The sequence below is a fragment of the Pleurodeles waltl genome, chromosome 4_2 (assembly GCF_031143425.1).
Source record: "Pleurodeles waltl isolate 20211129_DDA chromosome 4_2, aPleWal1.hap1.20221129, whole genome shotgun sequence".
NCBI lineage: Eukaryota > Metazoa > Chordata > Amphibia > Caudata > Salamandridae > Pleurodeles > Pleurodeles waltl.
In genome coordinates, this window is record NC_090443.1 from 516,999,297 (window position 1) to 517,014,869 (window position 15,573).

Genomic DNA, 15,573 nt, shown 5'->3' on the forward strand with positions numbered 1-15,573 from the left:
CTCCAGGGTGGCATAAGACATGCTGCAGCCCTTAGAGACCTTCCTTGGCATCAGGGCCCTTGGTACTAGAAGTACCAGTTACAAGGGACTTATCTGGATGCCAGGGTCTGCCAATTGTGGATACAAAAGTACAGGTTAGGGAAAGAACACTGGTGCTGGGGCCTGGTTAGCAGGCCTCAGCACACTTTCAATTGTAAACATAGCATCAGCAAAGGCAAAAAGTCAGGGGGCAACCATGCCAAGGAGGCATTTCCTTACAGATATGTATCATGCAAACAAATTTTGAGGCTTGCCCCACTTGGGCGTCTGCTCTTGCATCTGAGTCCAAACAGTAATGTCTAGTAAATGTATGTACAGACTTCCATGTAGCAGCGTAACAAATTTACATTTTTAAGGAGGGCAGCAGTAGCCGCCTTTCCCCTTGTGGAATGCGCTTTAGGTCTAGCAAGTAGTTTGTTAGCCAACTGGTAAGCATTAACAATACAAGAAACTATCCATCTTGATATTGTTCGTTTAGATGCTGCCTCTCCTGTCCTTAAATGATCATAATTTACAAACAAGTGGTTGGAATGTCTAATCAATTTTGTTTTATGCAAATAACATTTTACACTCTTTTCAGATCTAGGGATTGCAACGCCTTCTCCGCCGGAGTCTCCAGATTGGGGAAGAAAGTATGTAGAGAAATAGTCTGATTGATGTGGAATTCTGACACCACCTTCAGTAGGAATGATGGGTGAGTTCGCAGAACTACTCTATTGTCGTGAAAGACTGTGTACGGTTCTTTGGAGGACAAAGCCTGAATTTCACTGACCCTCCTCGCGGAAGTAATGGCTACCAAAAAAGCCGTCTTCCACGTAAGGTGTTGCAAAGAGGCTTTGTGTATAGGTTCGAAAGGAGGGCCCATAAGTTTTGACAGTACTATGTTCAGTTCCCATGGAGTGGAGGATTTCAGAATGGGAGGAAAAACTTTTTTCAAACCTTCCAAGAAATCCTTGACTACTGGTTTCGTAAAGAAGGATTCCTGAGAAGGTGACTTACGATAGGCTGTAATGGCAGACAAATGTACCTTAATAGATGATACCTGCAGACCTGACTTTGCCAGATGGAGTAAGACAGACAATATGACGTCCTCCTGAGCCCGTATGGGATTCTGACCTTGCTGACAGCACCATATGTAGAACCTCTTCCACTTAAACGCATAAGAACGCCGCGTGAAGGTTGTCTGGACTCTTTCAAGATGTTCATGCACTCCTTCAAGAGCCCTAGGTGCCCATACTGCAGGAATTCAGGAGCCATGCTGTCAAGCTCAGAGAGGGTAGGTTGGGATGCAGAACCCTGCCCTCCATCCTGCTTAGAAGATCCGGTCTGCACGGCAGCCTCCTGTGAGGTTGTTCCGATAGGTCGAGGAGATCTGTGTACCAGAATTGACGGGGCCATTGCGGAGCTATGAGAATCATTCTGGTGCTGGATCTGTAAAGTTTGTTGATCACTGCCGGTATGAGGGGGATCGGTGATAAAGCGTAGAGAAATATCCCTCAGTCGATCAACTGGGCATTCCCTCGAGATCCCGGACGGTAGAACCTGGATGCGTAGTCTGGGCATTTCTTGTTTACCTCGTCTGCGAAGAGATCCAATTGAGGTCGACCCCATTGAGCGAAGATGTCTTCGACGACTTCGCCGTGTAGGACCCAATCGTGGGCGTCCTCTAGGTGTCTGCTCAGGAAATCTGCTTCCACGTTTTGTTGACCTGGTAGGTGAACCGCTGTAAGCGACATTCCTCTGGCCAGGAGCCAATGCCAGATTGTTTGGGACTCCTGAGATAGGGGTAGGGATCTCGTTCCCTCCGGTCTGTTCAAATAATACATTGTGGTTGTATTGTCCGTTTGTATTAGGAGAGATTTCCCCTGAATCGCTGGAGCAAAAGACTTGAGAGCCAGATGGACCACTCTGAGCTCCAGCAGATTGATGTGGTACTTCCTTTCGTTGTCGGACCACAGACCCTGAGCTTGAAGGGGACCTAGATGAGCCCCCCCCCCCATCCCTGAAGAGACGCATCCGTTACCAGAGTGTCGGATGGAATTACCTGGTGAAACGAAGCCCCTACTGACAGGTGAGGTCTGTGCATCCACCATTGCAATGACTGACGTGCTGCTATCGGCAGCCGCACTCTGTCCTACCAGCAATCTGTCCTTTGGCTCCAGTTGTTCTCCAATGCCTCTTGGAGGGGCCTCATATGCAGCATGGCATTTGGGACAATGAAAATGCATGATGCCATGGAGCCCAGCAGAGATGTCACCTGACGGGCCGTAGGTGCGTCGGATTTTAACAGGTCTTGACACTTTTCTTTATTGATAGTCGTTCCTCCGAAGGATACACTCTTTGGAGCTCTGTGTTTAGTATAGCTCCCAGGTAGTGGAGGTTCTGTGTTGGAATCAAGGTGTACTTTTGGTAGTTGACTTGAAGACCTAGAGACTCGAAAACCTTGAGCACGATGTCCCGATGGGTTTTCGCCTGATCCGGAGAGGAGGCTTTCAGTAGCCAGTCGTCTAGGTATGGGTAGATGAAGATTTTTTGTTTTCGAAGATGTGCCGCTACCACTGCCACACATTTCGAGAAGACGCGGGGGCAGATTTCAGGCCGAATGGTAGCACTTTGAACTGATAGTGCTGTGAGGCTATCTGGAAGCGCAGGAATTTCCGATGCTTGGGAATTATCGGGATGTGAAAGTATGCATCCTGCAGGTCGATAGAGCACATCCAGTCTCCCTGATGTAGCTGAGGGAAAATCTGGTGAAGAGCCAGCATCCTGAACTTTTGCTTTCTTATGTACTTGTTCAGAAGCCGCAAGTCCAGAATCGGTCTGAAAACGCCCTCTCAGCCTTTTTTCGCCACCAGAAAATAACGGGAGTAAACCCCCTTTCCTCTGTGCGCAAGTGGAACTTTTTCTATTGCCTTCTTTCGTAAGAGGGCGAGAGCCTCTTTGCGCAATAGGCTGACGTGAGATGGATTGCATTTGGTTGGTGACAAGTGCGGTGGAGGTTGTCTGAAAAGAAGAGAATAGCCATTTTCGACAATGTTGAGCACCAATTTGTCTTTTGTGATAAGAGTGCCACTCGGGAAGAAAATCTGTGATACTTCCCCCCACCGGAGTGGTGCACAGTGTTGAGGGAAGCGAGTTCTGATTGCTTGGCCGGCGCTTTTGGTGTGGACTGTTGAGGTCTACTTGACCCTCGTTCCCTTGTGGCCTTACGAGCCTGAAAAAGAAGGCGTTCCTGTTTTAAACCAGTCAGTCTCAGCCAGGAAGACCTTCTTGCACAGATTCCATGTGCGTTCCCATGTGCAGCTAAGTCTGCAGCATCTGCCGCTGCGCTGATGACTTGGTTGGATACCAGACATCCCTCTTGCAGGATCTCTTGGAAGTCCTGTCTGTCTTCCATAGGTAATTTTTCTGTGAACCTGTTGAGAGAGTCCCACAGAGAACGGTAATATCTGCCTAGGAGTGCAGACGCGCTGGAGACCTTCATTACAGATGCCGCCGTGCCGCACATTTTTCTCCCCAGAGAGTCTAGATGTCTGCTCTCTTTGTCCGGTGGGACCGTGGAGGATGATGCCACTGAGTGAGTTTTTCGGGCTGCGGCCAATATTACTGAGTCCGGCGGCGGATCCGCTCTTAGGAATAAAGGATCTTGTTCAGGCGCTTTAGATTTTTTCAAAATCCTAGCAGGAGCAGATTGGAGGGTGGCTGGTGCCAAAAAAGTGTCCATGGTTGGCTGCAACAGACCAGGCACTAGCGGCAGTAGCTTTTTCGAAACTGCTCTATGTTGTAGAGTCTCAAAAATTACTGATGAGGAGGTTGCTGGTTCTGGAACCTCTATATTTAACTTCTGTGCTCCCCTGAAAAGTACCTCATTAAAAGTAGTGATGTCATCCACCGGTGAAACTCTAGCTGGTGGAGAATCTGTTATGGTGGGGGAGTATCGTCCGACAGATGACCCTGACGATGACCAAGAGGGCGATCTTCTGTGTCCTGATTGTGACCTAGATCGTCGCTGGGAACGTGACCTGCTGCGAGACGCTGTAACAGAGCACCCAGGCCTCGTGGTCGGTTGGCGAGAAGCAGAACGAGCCCGTCCTGCCCGCACTGTTGGTGATGGTGTTCTCGGGAGAGAGGCAGTAGGAGAGTACATCCTTGAATACTGCGAATCCGGGGAGGTCGTTGGTCTATTAAGGCTCTCCAACCATCTTGGTGACAAATTGATGGGTGAGACATGCCCGACGATGACGCTCTCGACCGAGATGAACCACTTCTTATAGAAACCACTGGAGATGGTGCTGGCGGAAGCCGATGCACTGCTCCCTGCAAGACAGGTAAAACCTGTGTCGACAGCCGTAATGACGTCGAAGGGAGCGCCGCCGGTTGTTCCTGCCTCGACGTTGAGTGCCTCGACGTCAAACGCCGATCTCTGGACCGCGACCTGCTCACCGTCGTGAGCCTCGACGTCGAGCAGTGGGCAGTCGACGGCGGATGTCCTCGCTCTCGCCGTTGGGGCGATTGACGTCACCTTTCTTGACGTCGAGGGGCCAGAGGCCTTCGGTGGCGAATGTGCACGCCGGTGATGGCTCGACGCCGATCGGTGGGTTGCCGTCGACGGAGATATGCCCCTGCGGTGGCCATGTTCTCTCGACGTCGTATCCTTCGACGTCTGTCGGGTCGCCGTCGACCTATGACGGTGAGATGGTGGCAGCGACGACGTTGACGGGGAACAAACCGGTATCTTCCTACCTGCTGACGTCGATCTAGCCTGTCGCCCCCGAGAGTGGCTTGTTGGCTGCCTGGGAAGCGAAGAGGATTATGTTTGCTGCCTCTCGTGAAGCCCAATCTTTTCTCTGTCCTTCAGAGTCCTCTTTGACATGTTCTTGCAGTGTTTGCAAGTGTCAGGGCAGTAACTCTGAGGCAAGCACACAATGCAGAGAGTGTGTAGATCTGACTGGGCCTTCTTCCCACAGGAAGGGCATTTCACAAAAAATTAAGGCATTTTTCAGTCAGGAAAAAACTTCCAGACTCAGACAATGATGTTAGATGTCGAGTAAAGTAGGAAAAAATGCTTTTTTTAAAGTATTTTTCTAAGAAAAACTCATAAAAACTGAGAGCTCAATGCTCCAGGATCCTCTCAGAAGAAGCCGGAAAAAAGAACTGACCGAACTGTGAACCAACTGTCAACTCTCCTTCACCCCTGAGGCATGGTGGGATACTGGAGGTGCTCAGGGTCTTAAAGGCACGGTGCCAAAGTTTTTATGGTTCTCCTGTGTTAACCTGCATGCAGCCTATTGGCTAAGAATGCTCTAGTGTTTTTCAATGTAGTTTTTATCTTTTTTTCTCTGATGATTACTACTGCTGATTTCCCTAGGCTCAGTGGTGTGGTTTTGGTAGATATTTTTCTCTTATTGTAATTTTGAGAACAATAAAAAAAAAAAAAAAACTCCATAGAAATAAAGCATTTTAGCCAGTTTATGGTTATAGTCTGCATTGCTGTTTTACACATGTATATATGAGTTTAGTATGAACATTTCTCTACTAAAAATGCTATATATATATATATATATATATATATATATATATATATATATATTTTTCGTGCATATTTCATACTTTATATATGTGTATTTTATATATGCTCCGGGGTCCCCGCACAATGGCGGGAATATTTAATGTTTATGACTATTGATGAGGATCCCCTGGAAGATAAGTATTGGTTAGTTTTTCAGGTAAGTAAGGCATTTACGTTTAAGTTCCTGGGCATAGGCAGCCCACTGTTGGGGTTCAAGGCAACCCCAAAGTCCCTGCACCAGCAACACATCGGGCCGGTCAGGTGCAGAGGTCAAAGGAGGGCCCAAAACACATAGGCGCCTAGGAAGAAAAGGGGTGCTCCGGTTCCAGTCTGCCAACAGGTAAGTACCCGAGTCTTCTGTGGGCATACCAGGGGTGTTTTGTAGAGCACTGCGGACACAAGCAGGCACACAAAACACACCCTCAGCGGCACAGGGGCGGCCGGGTGCAGTGTGCTTAGCAGGTGTCTGGTTTCAATAGGAATCAAAGGAGGGACCCGGGGGTCACTCTACCGGTGCAGGCAGGGCACAGGGGGGGTTCTCGGGCCAGCCACTGACTGGCCTAGGCAGAGGGTCGCCTGATGGTCACTCTTGCACTGGAGTTCCGTTCCTTCTGATCCTGGGGGCTGCGGGTACAGTGCTTGGTCCAGGCGTCTGGTTCTTTGTTCCAGGCAGTCGCAGTCAGGGGGAGCCTCTGGATCCTCTCTACATGCATCGCTGTAGGGGTCCAGGTGGATCATCTCAGGTTACTCACAGGGTCGCTGTCGACTGGGAGTCCTCCCTGCAGTGTTGGTTCTCTGGAGCTCGAGCCGGGGGCGTCGGGTGCAGTGTGTGAAGTCTCACGCTTCCGGCGGGAAGAGTGAAGTCTTTGAAAGTTGCAAGTAAGTTGCAAAGTTGTTGCTGTTTTTGAACAGTACCGCTGTTCACAGGAGTTTGTTGGTCCTTCGGGTTCAGGGCAGTCCTCTGAGGCTTCAGAGGTCGCTGGTCTCTGTTGGTTGAGTCGCTGTACAGGTTCTTGGAGTCTGGAGCCAGTCCGGTAGGGCTGGGGCCAAGTCAGTTGTCGTCTCAATCGTCTCTGCAGGGCTCTCAGGTCAGCAGTCCTCTGTGTAGGTTGCAGGAATCTGATTTCCTGGGTTCTGGGTCGCCCCTAAATACTAGATTTAGGGGTGTGGTTAGGTCAGGAGGGCAGTAGCCAATGGCTACCATCCTCGAGGGTGGCTACACCCTCATTGTGCCTCCTCCGTGAGGGGAGGGGGGGCACATCCCTAATCCTATTGGGGGAATCCTCCAATCTCAAGATGGAGGATTTCTAAAGGCAGGGGTCACCTCAGCTCAGGGCACCTTAGGGGCAGTCCTGACTGGTGGGTGGTGACTCCTTGTTTTCATCATTATCTCCTCCAGCCTTGCCGCCAAAAGTGGGGGCAGTGGCTGGAGGGACGGGCTTCTCCACTAGGTGGATGCCCTGGGGTGCTGTAACTAAAGGCATGAGCATTTGAGGCTCACCGCCAGGTGTTACAGTTCCTGCAGGGGGAGGTGAGAAGCACCGCCACCCAGTGCAGGCTTTGTTTCTGTCCTCAGAGTACAAAGGCTCTCACCCCAGGGAGTCAGAAACTTGTCTCAGTGGCAGGCTGGCACAGACCAATCAGTCCTGCACTGAAGGATTGGGTAAAATACAGGGGGCATCTTCTAAGATGCCCTCTGTGTCCATTTTGTAATAAATACAACACTGGCATCAGTATGGGTTTATTGTTCTGAGAAGTTTGATACCAAACTTCCCAGTATTCAGTGTAGCCATTATGGAGCTGTGGAGTTTGTTTTTGACAAACTCCCAGACCATTTACTTAATATGGCCACACTGTACTTACAATGTCTAAGAATGGACACAGACACTGTAGGGGCATATTGCTCATGCAGGTATGCCCTCACCTGTGGTATAGTGCACCCTGCTTTAGGGCTGTAAAGCCTGCTACAGGGGTGACTCAACTATGCCACATGCAGTATTTTGTGTGCGTGGCATCCTGAGGGGGATGCCATGTCAACTTTGCCTTTTTCTGCCCACCAACACACACAATCTGCAATGGCAGTGTGCCTGTGTTAGGTGAGGGGTCCCGTAGGGTGGCACAACACATGCTGCAGCCCTTAGGGACCTTCCCTGGTCAAAGGGCCCTTGGTACCACTGGTACCTTTCACAAGGGACTTAGCGGTGTGCCAGGGGTGTGCCAATTGTGGAAACAATGGTACATTTTTAGTGAAAGAACACTGGTGCTGGGTCCTAGTTAGCAGGGTCCCAGCACACTTCTCAGTCAAGTCAGCATCAATATCAAGCAAAAAGGGGGGGGTAACTGCAACAGGGAGCCATTTGCCTACACTGTTCAAAATGCTAGCTTATACAACTTTAATATCTAATGAAACTAAATTAGGAGACCTGAAATTACCTTAACTTACTTTTATAGCTACTACAGAGCAGGGAAGCCTATCGTTCTCTGCCCAGATCACAGAAGTAAAGTGACTATTGATTTCACAGATTTACATTCAGTCTGGAGTAAGCAGATGTTTCTCCCAGCCTGTTCCCTTCTTTCCTGCACTGCTGTTCATGTTCCACTATATCAATCTAAAGACAAACTGAATGCTGGCCTAGGGTGCAGAGCCAACCAGAGGGTCTACTTCTGGTCTAAGTCTGAGGGCGGCACTGCTCCTGTTGCATTCAGAGGTTAACACAACAGGAAATGTGATACATAGCACGGGAACCAAAGCACACTAAATCGCCTTGAAACTACCTGCACCCCTTGGTACACAGTTTGTGGAGGTGTAACAAGAAGGTGGAGGCTGGCATGTCTGTGAAGTACTTTGCTAGTTTGCACAAAGGAGACAAGAATCCTACGCAGTATCCATATGCATAGTCTATATGGGCCCAAAAAAGGTCCATCAACGCAAAACACCAAAAAAAGTTCAAACAGAACTGCCCCATTACTTCTGGCATGCTGCCAAAAAGATGAATGTAAAGAACAATGTTTTGGGGACAGGACTATTGACTGGGGAGTGCAGGTAGGGATACTCCGATGGGGGTATGTCCTCACTGGGGTACAGGTAGGAAGGCTTATGTCCCTGGACTAGCGTCACTATCAATCACAGCTTAGTCTGGGGCTGAGGATGCGGTATTCACTCACTGAAAATGGGTATAAATCAAGGGTCTTCTGACAAAGAGCATCTCTGGTGTCAACAAAAACTAAAGGTGACCTGGTGCACCTCCAGTTTGGCTTGCATGCCTGTCGAGCTCACTGGAGAAAAGAAAAAACAATGGCATTTGGAAAACAGTTTAAGTGAATGGGAGGCACCGCTTTCCAAAGCCATGCTGAGTACTAAAGGATCTCTGAAGAGTTGCAGTCCAAAACGAAAAAGATTCTACTCTATCAATTCTAGACTCACTTATGAAACATTTGCTCCTCAAACCAAGCAGGAAGTGGATAATGCTACCATAACTGCTTTAGGGAAGAAAGTCATTAAAACACTTCTTACCCGAATCCAGGCATAGAACACCTTCATTAATGTAGCATTCACCTTCCTCAGTAATCTTTTCTTCAGACTTCCTTTCTTTTTCAAGATTACCAGACTCTATCACTGTTTCCTTCACATGTGGACTTTCATGCAACATTGAACATGGAGCTTCCCTAGGAAGTTGCTCTGTCTTGGCAGATGCTTGAAGATGCCAGTCTTGTGGTGTTATAACTTGTGGTGGCCTTTCCTGGGGCGTCGACACGCGGGGTGGCCTTTCCTGGGGCGTCGACACGCGGGGTGGCCTTTCCTGGGGCGTCGACACGCGGGGTGGCCTTTCCTGGGGCGTCGACACGCGGGGTGGCCTTTCCTGGGGCGTCAACACGCGGGGTGGCCTTTCCTGGGGCGTCGACACGCGGGGTGGCCTTTCCTGGGGCGTCGACACGCGGGGTGGCCTTTCCTGGGGCGTCGACACGCGGGGTGGCCTTTCCAACAAAGTGACCATTGAAGACTTATCCTGGGTAGTTGTTCCCTGTGGCAGTCTTTCCAGGGAAGTTGATAATTGAGGTCTGTCATGTGAATGCCTTTCAAGAAATGTATCCCGGGTTAGCCTTTCTCTAAACATTTCCTGTTGTGACTGGTCAACAGACGTTTCATGGTGAAATCTTTCTTGCAACAATGCATCTTGTTGTGGCCTATCAGGTGGGGCCATATCACTATGGGATCTTTCAGCAGGCAGAATATCCCGATGAGGCCTTTCAAAAGGCACTGTGGCCCGACGTGTCCAATCCAAAGGGACCATATCCCTGTGGGTTCTTTCAGTGGGAGCCATGTCATTCCGAAATCGATCAGAAGGAGTCATGTTCCGGCGTAGTCTATCTGAAGACATTTTATCACGACGATGTCTGTCGGGCAGTATTGTGTCCTGGAGTCGTTTCTCTGGTAGTGTCACCTCATGGAGCTGTCCATCTGGAAGCCTCACATCCAAATTAAGTTTCTGAACCATATCATGGTGTTGGCTATCTGATACTGTATTCCGGATCATTCTCTCTCGTAGCATCACATCCATGTGTGATCTATCTCCTTGTGTTATATCACCTTGTGAAGCATCTGTCAGTGCCAAATTATCTTGATGCATTCTATTCAGCACTTTCTTATCAAGGACAGGTCTACATAGTAGGTTCATCTCTTGGTTTAGTCTATCCAAGCTTTTATCCTGGCGCAATCTATCTGGAAGGCTCATTTTCTGGTGTGCACTATCTGATGGGCCCGTACTTTGCTGAGGCCGATCTAGCAACACTAGATCCTGCTGATGTGCTTCAGGAACTTGGTGCCGCCTCTCAAGTAGCAACGTATCTTGGTGATGTTGTTCAACAACCTTCACATCAAGACATGATCTATCCACTGCCATGTTATCCTGGCTTGATCTTCTAAACAGAGGTTCCTGGGATGGCTTTTCAACTGGCTCACTTGCATGTGACATGTTTGCTAGAATAGAAGATCCTTTTGGAAGCCTTTCAGACACAGAAGAGTCCTGGTATAAAGTTTCTAAGGATAGAAGCACCTGGGGTGGGCCTTCTAGCATCAGTGCCAACGGAGCATTTCTTTCAAACAAGATTGTTTCCTGAGGCATAGTGTCTTGTTGTAAAGCCCCTTCTGGCACATTTTCCGAACACGTATCCATCAAAGGCACACTACTCTGCAGCTGTGCTAAATCTGCTGCCCCCGATTCACAAGATAATCTTTTAATTTCCATATGGCCCACCTGCTCAACATGCTTAGCTTCTGAAGGTTTTGCTACTGGCTCATGCTTTTGTGAGATTTCATCTACTGGTTTGTTATTGTAAAATAGTTTATCCACTGGATGTGACTTTTGGGGTTCTTTCTCCCCCTGGACAGTGCAGTGGGATCTACTTTCCAACGGTTCATTGCTAGATATTTTCTCCTCTGGTTCAGTTTCTTTCAGGGTAATTGAAAACGTTTGATTTTGATGGGCCATGTCATCTACTAGCTCTGCTTGCGATTTCTTAATCTGTACTGTCTCTGCAGGTGTTTTTACCACTGATGTGATCTCCTCGACTACTTTATCTGGCTCACACTCCAATGGGAGGATTTCTACTGACCGATTTACCAGGGGCAACTTATCAACCTTTTCAGCCTTATTTTGTTGTTTCTGCACTGCCACCAAATCATTTGGCACTCTTTCGACTGACTCAGACTCCTGTGGTTGCTTTTCTACTATAGGTTTTTCAACAATGCCAAGTTTTTCATTGAGACGTTTCAGTTTCTCTGCACACGCAGCTTTCCTTTGCTCTTCCATTCTTCGTTCCTCCTCCTCCCGTCGTTTGCGAGCTCGCTCAACTAAGGCAGACATGTCTCCTGGTTGCCGTCTCCTTTGTTTCCAGGCTTCATCTTCATCTGGCTTTGGGGCAAAGGAACCCAGTCTCGTTGGTCCAGCCAGGCGGTTGGGGTTTGGAGAAGGCTACAAGATTGAGACAAAAAAAATTGTCATTTTCAGAAGCATTACTCAGATCTAAATCATTTCCACACTGAAAAAGTGGAAACAGGCGGATACACAGAAGCTTAGGAGAAGATATTTTACTTAACTATTTTACACACGTCCAAAGGAGGGTACCTCCTGGATGACTTCTTACAAAATGCAAGTAAATTGTCCCTTTACAATTCAGAAGCCTTCCCTGTCTGAACTGCTACACTTGCCTCACTGAACCACTACAAACTGCAACCTCTCAGTTTATAGGTTCTTAATTTGATTAATCATATTGAATTTGATTACTTAAAAGCAGATCATGAACACTATGAGCACATGAATTCATAAATAGTTATAACAAGGACAAAAAACATTAACAATATGAGTATAATAAAAGCAGTTGTCTAACACTAAGGTCTACAAAACCACGTATTAAACCATCACTTTTTTACGTGATTGTAACACATTTTAGGATGGAACCTACTGCTGTGCATATATCACGGCAATCTAATTTTCGGAAGTAAATCAGCGCCACGCTACACTTGCTAAATTTAAACTCTTGTACAACAATCAATAATGTTCTGAAAGGGGAAGATAAAATTTACAACAAAATTCAGCATGTTCTAAGGAGACACCACATCACACGGGCATATACATATGCCAGAGGAGGCAAACTGTCCTTGCGGAAAACAAAGTAACCACCTAGAGCCTAACCTAAACCAGGACAACAGCATATGTACCAAGGTACCCTGAACCAGGCTGAAATAAGGTGCCACCCCCCAACATAGTTTGTAAAAGAAGGTATTCACTGACTGAGGGCTTCATTAATTCTCTACCCTCGTTCTGGGCCCTTCTATGGGATGGAGAACACTCAATGAGCCACCCTCTGTCCTTTCTGTCAATATCTGTTGGCTTCTCGTAAATAGGGCAAGTTGTCTCCCTTAACGTATTTATTCCAGGGAATTTTGTTTCCATAAGAACAAGAAAGACAATCGAAAATAATTTCACAATTTAGGCTAGATTCCTCGTTATGCCAGACTGAGCAAGAAAGATGCTAGAGAGCAAGGTTAATCTGATCCTGAACGTACTCCAAGCTTAATTCCTAGTTGTTGGATCTGGCAGCTTCAGGGTGGTCATCGCCCAACTTTTTGCCCACCTCTCTACACTTTTTTGACACTTGTTTTTGCTGATCTAGGACTGCGCACTTTACCACTGCTAACCCGTGCTAAAGTGCATGTGCACTCTCCTTACAAACATGGTAACATTGGATTCATATCAAAATAGCATATCTGATTTGCTTGTAAGACCCTAGTAAAGTGCACTACATGTGCCCAGGGCCTGTAAATTAAATGCTACCAGTGGGCCTGCAGCACTGGTGCCACCCACATAAGTATCCCCTTAACCATGTCTCAGGCCTGCCATTGGAAGGCCTGTGTGGGCAGTTTCACTGCCACTTCGACTTGGCATTTAAAAGTACTTGCCAAGCCTTAACTCCTTTTCCTACACATAAGCTACCTCCTAAGCTAGGCCCTAGGGAATCCATCGGGCAGGGTGCTATCTAGATAAAAAGGCAGGACATATACCTGTGTAGTTTATATGCCCCGGTAGTGTAGAACTCCTAAATTTGTGTTACATTGCTGTGAGGCCTGCTCCTTTCATAGGCTAACATTAGGGCTACCCTCATCTCCCGTTTGAGTGGTTGCTTCTGATCAGAAGGGGTAACCAGGTCATATCTAGTATGGCCACAATGGTAATAGGAAATCCTGCTTATTGGTGAGTTTGGATTTTATATTACTATTTGAGAAATGCCACTTTTAGAGAGTGAGCATTTCTCTGCACTTAAAATCCATGTGTCTGGGCTGGTTGACAGCTCCCTTGTGCATTTCACCAAGACAACCACAAACACTGGGCACTCAGTCACATCTTCACTCATCTGCATACTGAATTGGTCTTTATGGGCTTGAAGGGTGGAGGGCCTGACACTTACATTTCAAAGGCTAGTGGCCTGGCCCCATAAAATGAATTGCCAAACCCTCTACTGAGACACTGGCAGACAGACCTGTACTGAAAGGGGAACTTGTGCACATCAAAACAACTCTTTGAAGTCTCCCCCTACTTCAAAGGCATGTTTGGGTATGAGTCTCTGACCCCCACCAAACTAGACACTTCTGGATCTGAACATGCAACCTGTCAAGTGGAACTGTCTGGCTGCTCAAAGGACTCATCTGGACTGCTTTGCTGTGAAGGACTGCTGCCCTGTTGTTGCCATCGGACTTTGCTGTGAATTGCTCTCCAAGGGCTTGGACTAAACTTGCCTCCTGTTTTCTGAAGTCTCAGCGCCAAAAAGACTTAATCTCTTCAAGGAACTCCTTCTGCATCGAAAATCACGCACACCCTGCCAGCAACAATGCACAGCCCACCCTGCGATGAGAAAATTGCAGCACAGCCAAACTGGAACGACGCAGCCTGACTTCAGACTGAAGAATCAACGCAACACCTCCTGTGCGACAGAAAATTTTATGCATAACCATACCGGATCGCCGCAACGCCTGTGACTTCGTCCCGCACACCCAGGATTTCCATGCATCATCCATGGGCATTAAAAAGATCCACGTATTGCAGTGAGGAACAAAGACTGCGCGTCGCAAAAAGAAGCAAAGCCCCTTGCAGCGTGGAAAAAAAGTGGTGCAGTGTCTGTGTCGCGTCGGAAAAAACACTTCTACGCATCTCCTCCTCTGCTGTCTCCATGCATGTTATTTTTTACGCAAACCAGGTACTTTGTGCAAACGAGAACTGTTGATTTCTAAGATTTAAGACTCTTTAGTCTTGCAAAAGTTCTCAACTTGTGCTTATTGAATCTTCATTGTTTTTAACGTAATTTAACCAGATAAATATCTTAAATGTTTCTAAATCTGTATGGTGTATTTTTGTGGTGTTTCACTGTGTTACTGTATGATTCATTGCACACATACTTTACACATTGCCTTCTAAGTCAACCCGGACTGCTCAGTGCCAAACTGCCGGGGGGGGTGGGGGGTTAGGGGGGGCAGGTGGTGTGTGTGTGTGTCTTACACTGACCAGGACTGTGGTCCCTATTTGGACAAGGGTGTATACCTCTGCAAACTAGAGACCTAATTTCTAACATTAATGGATAACAAAATGCAACTCTGACAAAGGAACTTCTAATCTATGCCGGCACACTATTTTCCTCCATTTGAGTACTACCCAAATCCCTATAATCCCATACCCCTGCTGCATAAATCACTTCCTCCTACAGATCTTGCACAAGAGGTTATGAGCTTTATACCAATGGTGGAAGCGAGGGAAGATTGAAGACTGAGCCAACCGCATGCAAGAAACGTTTTTTACTATTACTAACACACTGTGCCCAAGTACCTACACTGTCATACATCAGAGCAAGATATGAGAACTGGGTTGCTTTCTCAATAGCCTGACCCCCAGTAATCATACAATATGTTTTAACATTTTTGGGGCCACAAACCATAATGCCCATTTTTGACACTGATTTCCAGGTCTGGCTGTGTCAAACATAACAAAAGTGGAAATCAATGGCTTCAGGCCATTAGCCATTGGCAAGCAACACATCATCATTTGCATACAGAAGTGCTGGAATAGTTTTTTTTTAAGTTTTTTTTATTAACCACCAGGACGTCTGACCCCAAGAAGCGTAAGGACAGTTTCCAAACCATTTAGATAAAGTAAAAACAGACAGGTGCCAGCACACAACCCTTAGTCCCCCTATTAACCAAGAAATCAGCAGAACATGTGTAAGGAAATGCCTCCTTCGCATGGTTAACCCCTGACTTTTTGCCTTTGCTGATGCTAAGTTTTGATTTGAAAGTGTGCTGAGGCCTGCTAACCAGGCCCCAGCACCAGTGTTCTTTCCCTAACCTGTACTTTTGTTTCCACAATTGGCACACCCCAGCATCCAGGTAAGTCCCTTGTAACTGGTACCCCTGGTACCAA

General features: G+C 47.4%; 1 protein-coding gene across 3 annotated transcripts in view; it reads right to left on the minus strand.

The window, feature by feature from the left end:
• PRRC2C (proline rich coiled-coil 2C) overlaps positions 1–15,573 on the minus strand; it is a 1,097,702-nt gene that overhangs the window by 748,407 nt on the left and 333,722 nt on the right. For all 3 annotated transcript variants that reach the window (XM_069232016.1, XM_069232017.1, XM_069232015.1), the window contains exon 11: positions 9,123–11,580. In XM_069232016.1, coding sequence (XP_069088117.1) covers positions 9,123–11,580 — 2,458 coding nt within the window. The remainder of the gene's footprint in view (positions 1–9,122; positions 11,581–15,573) is intronic.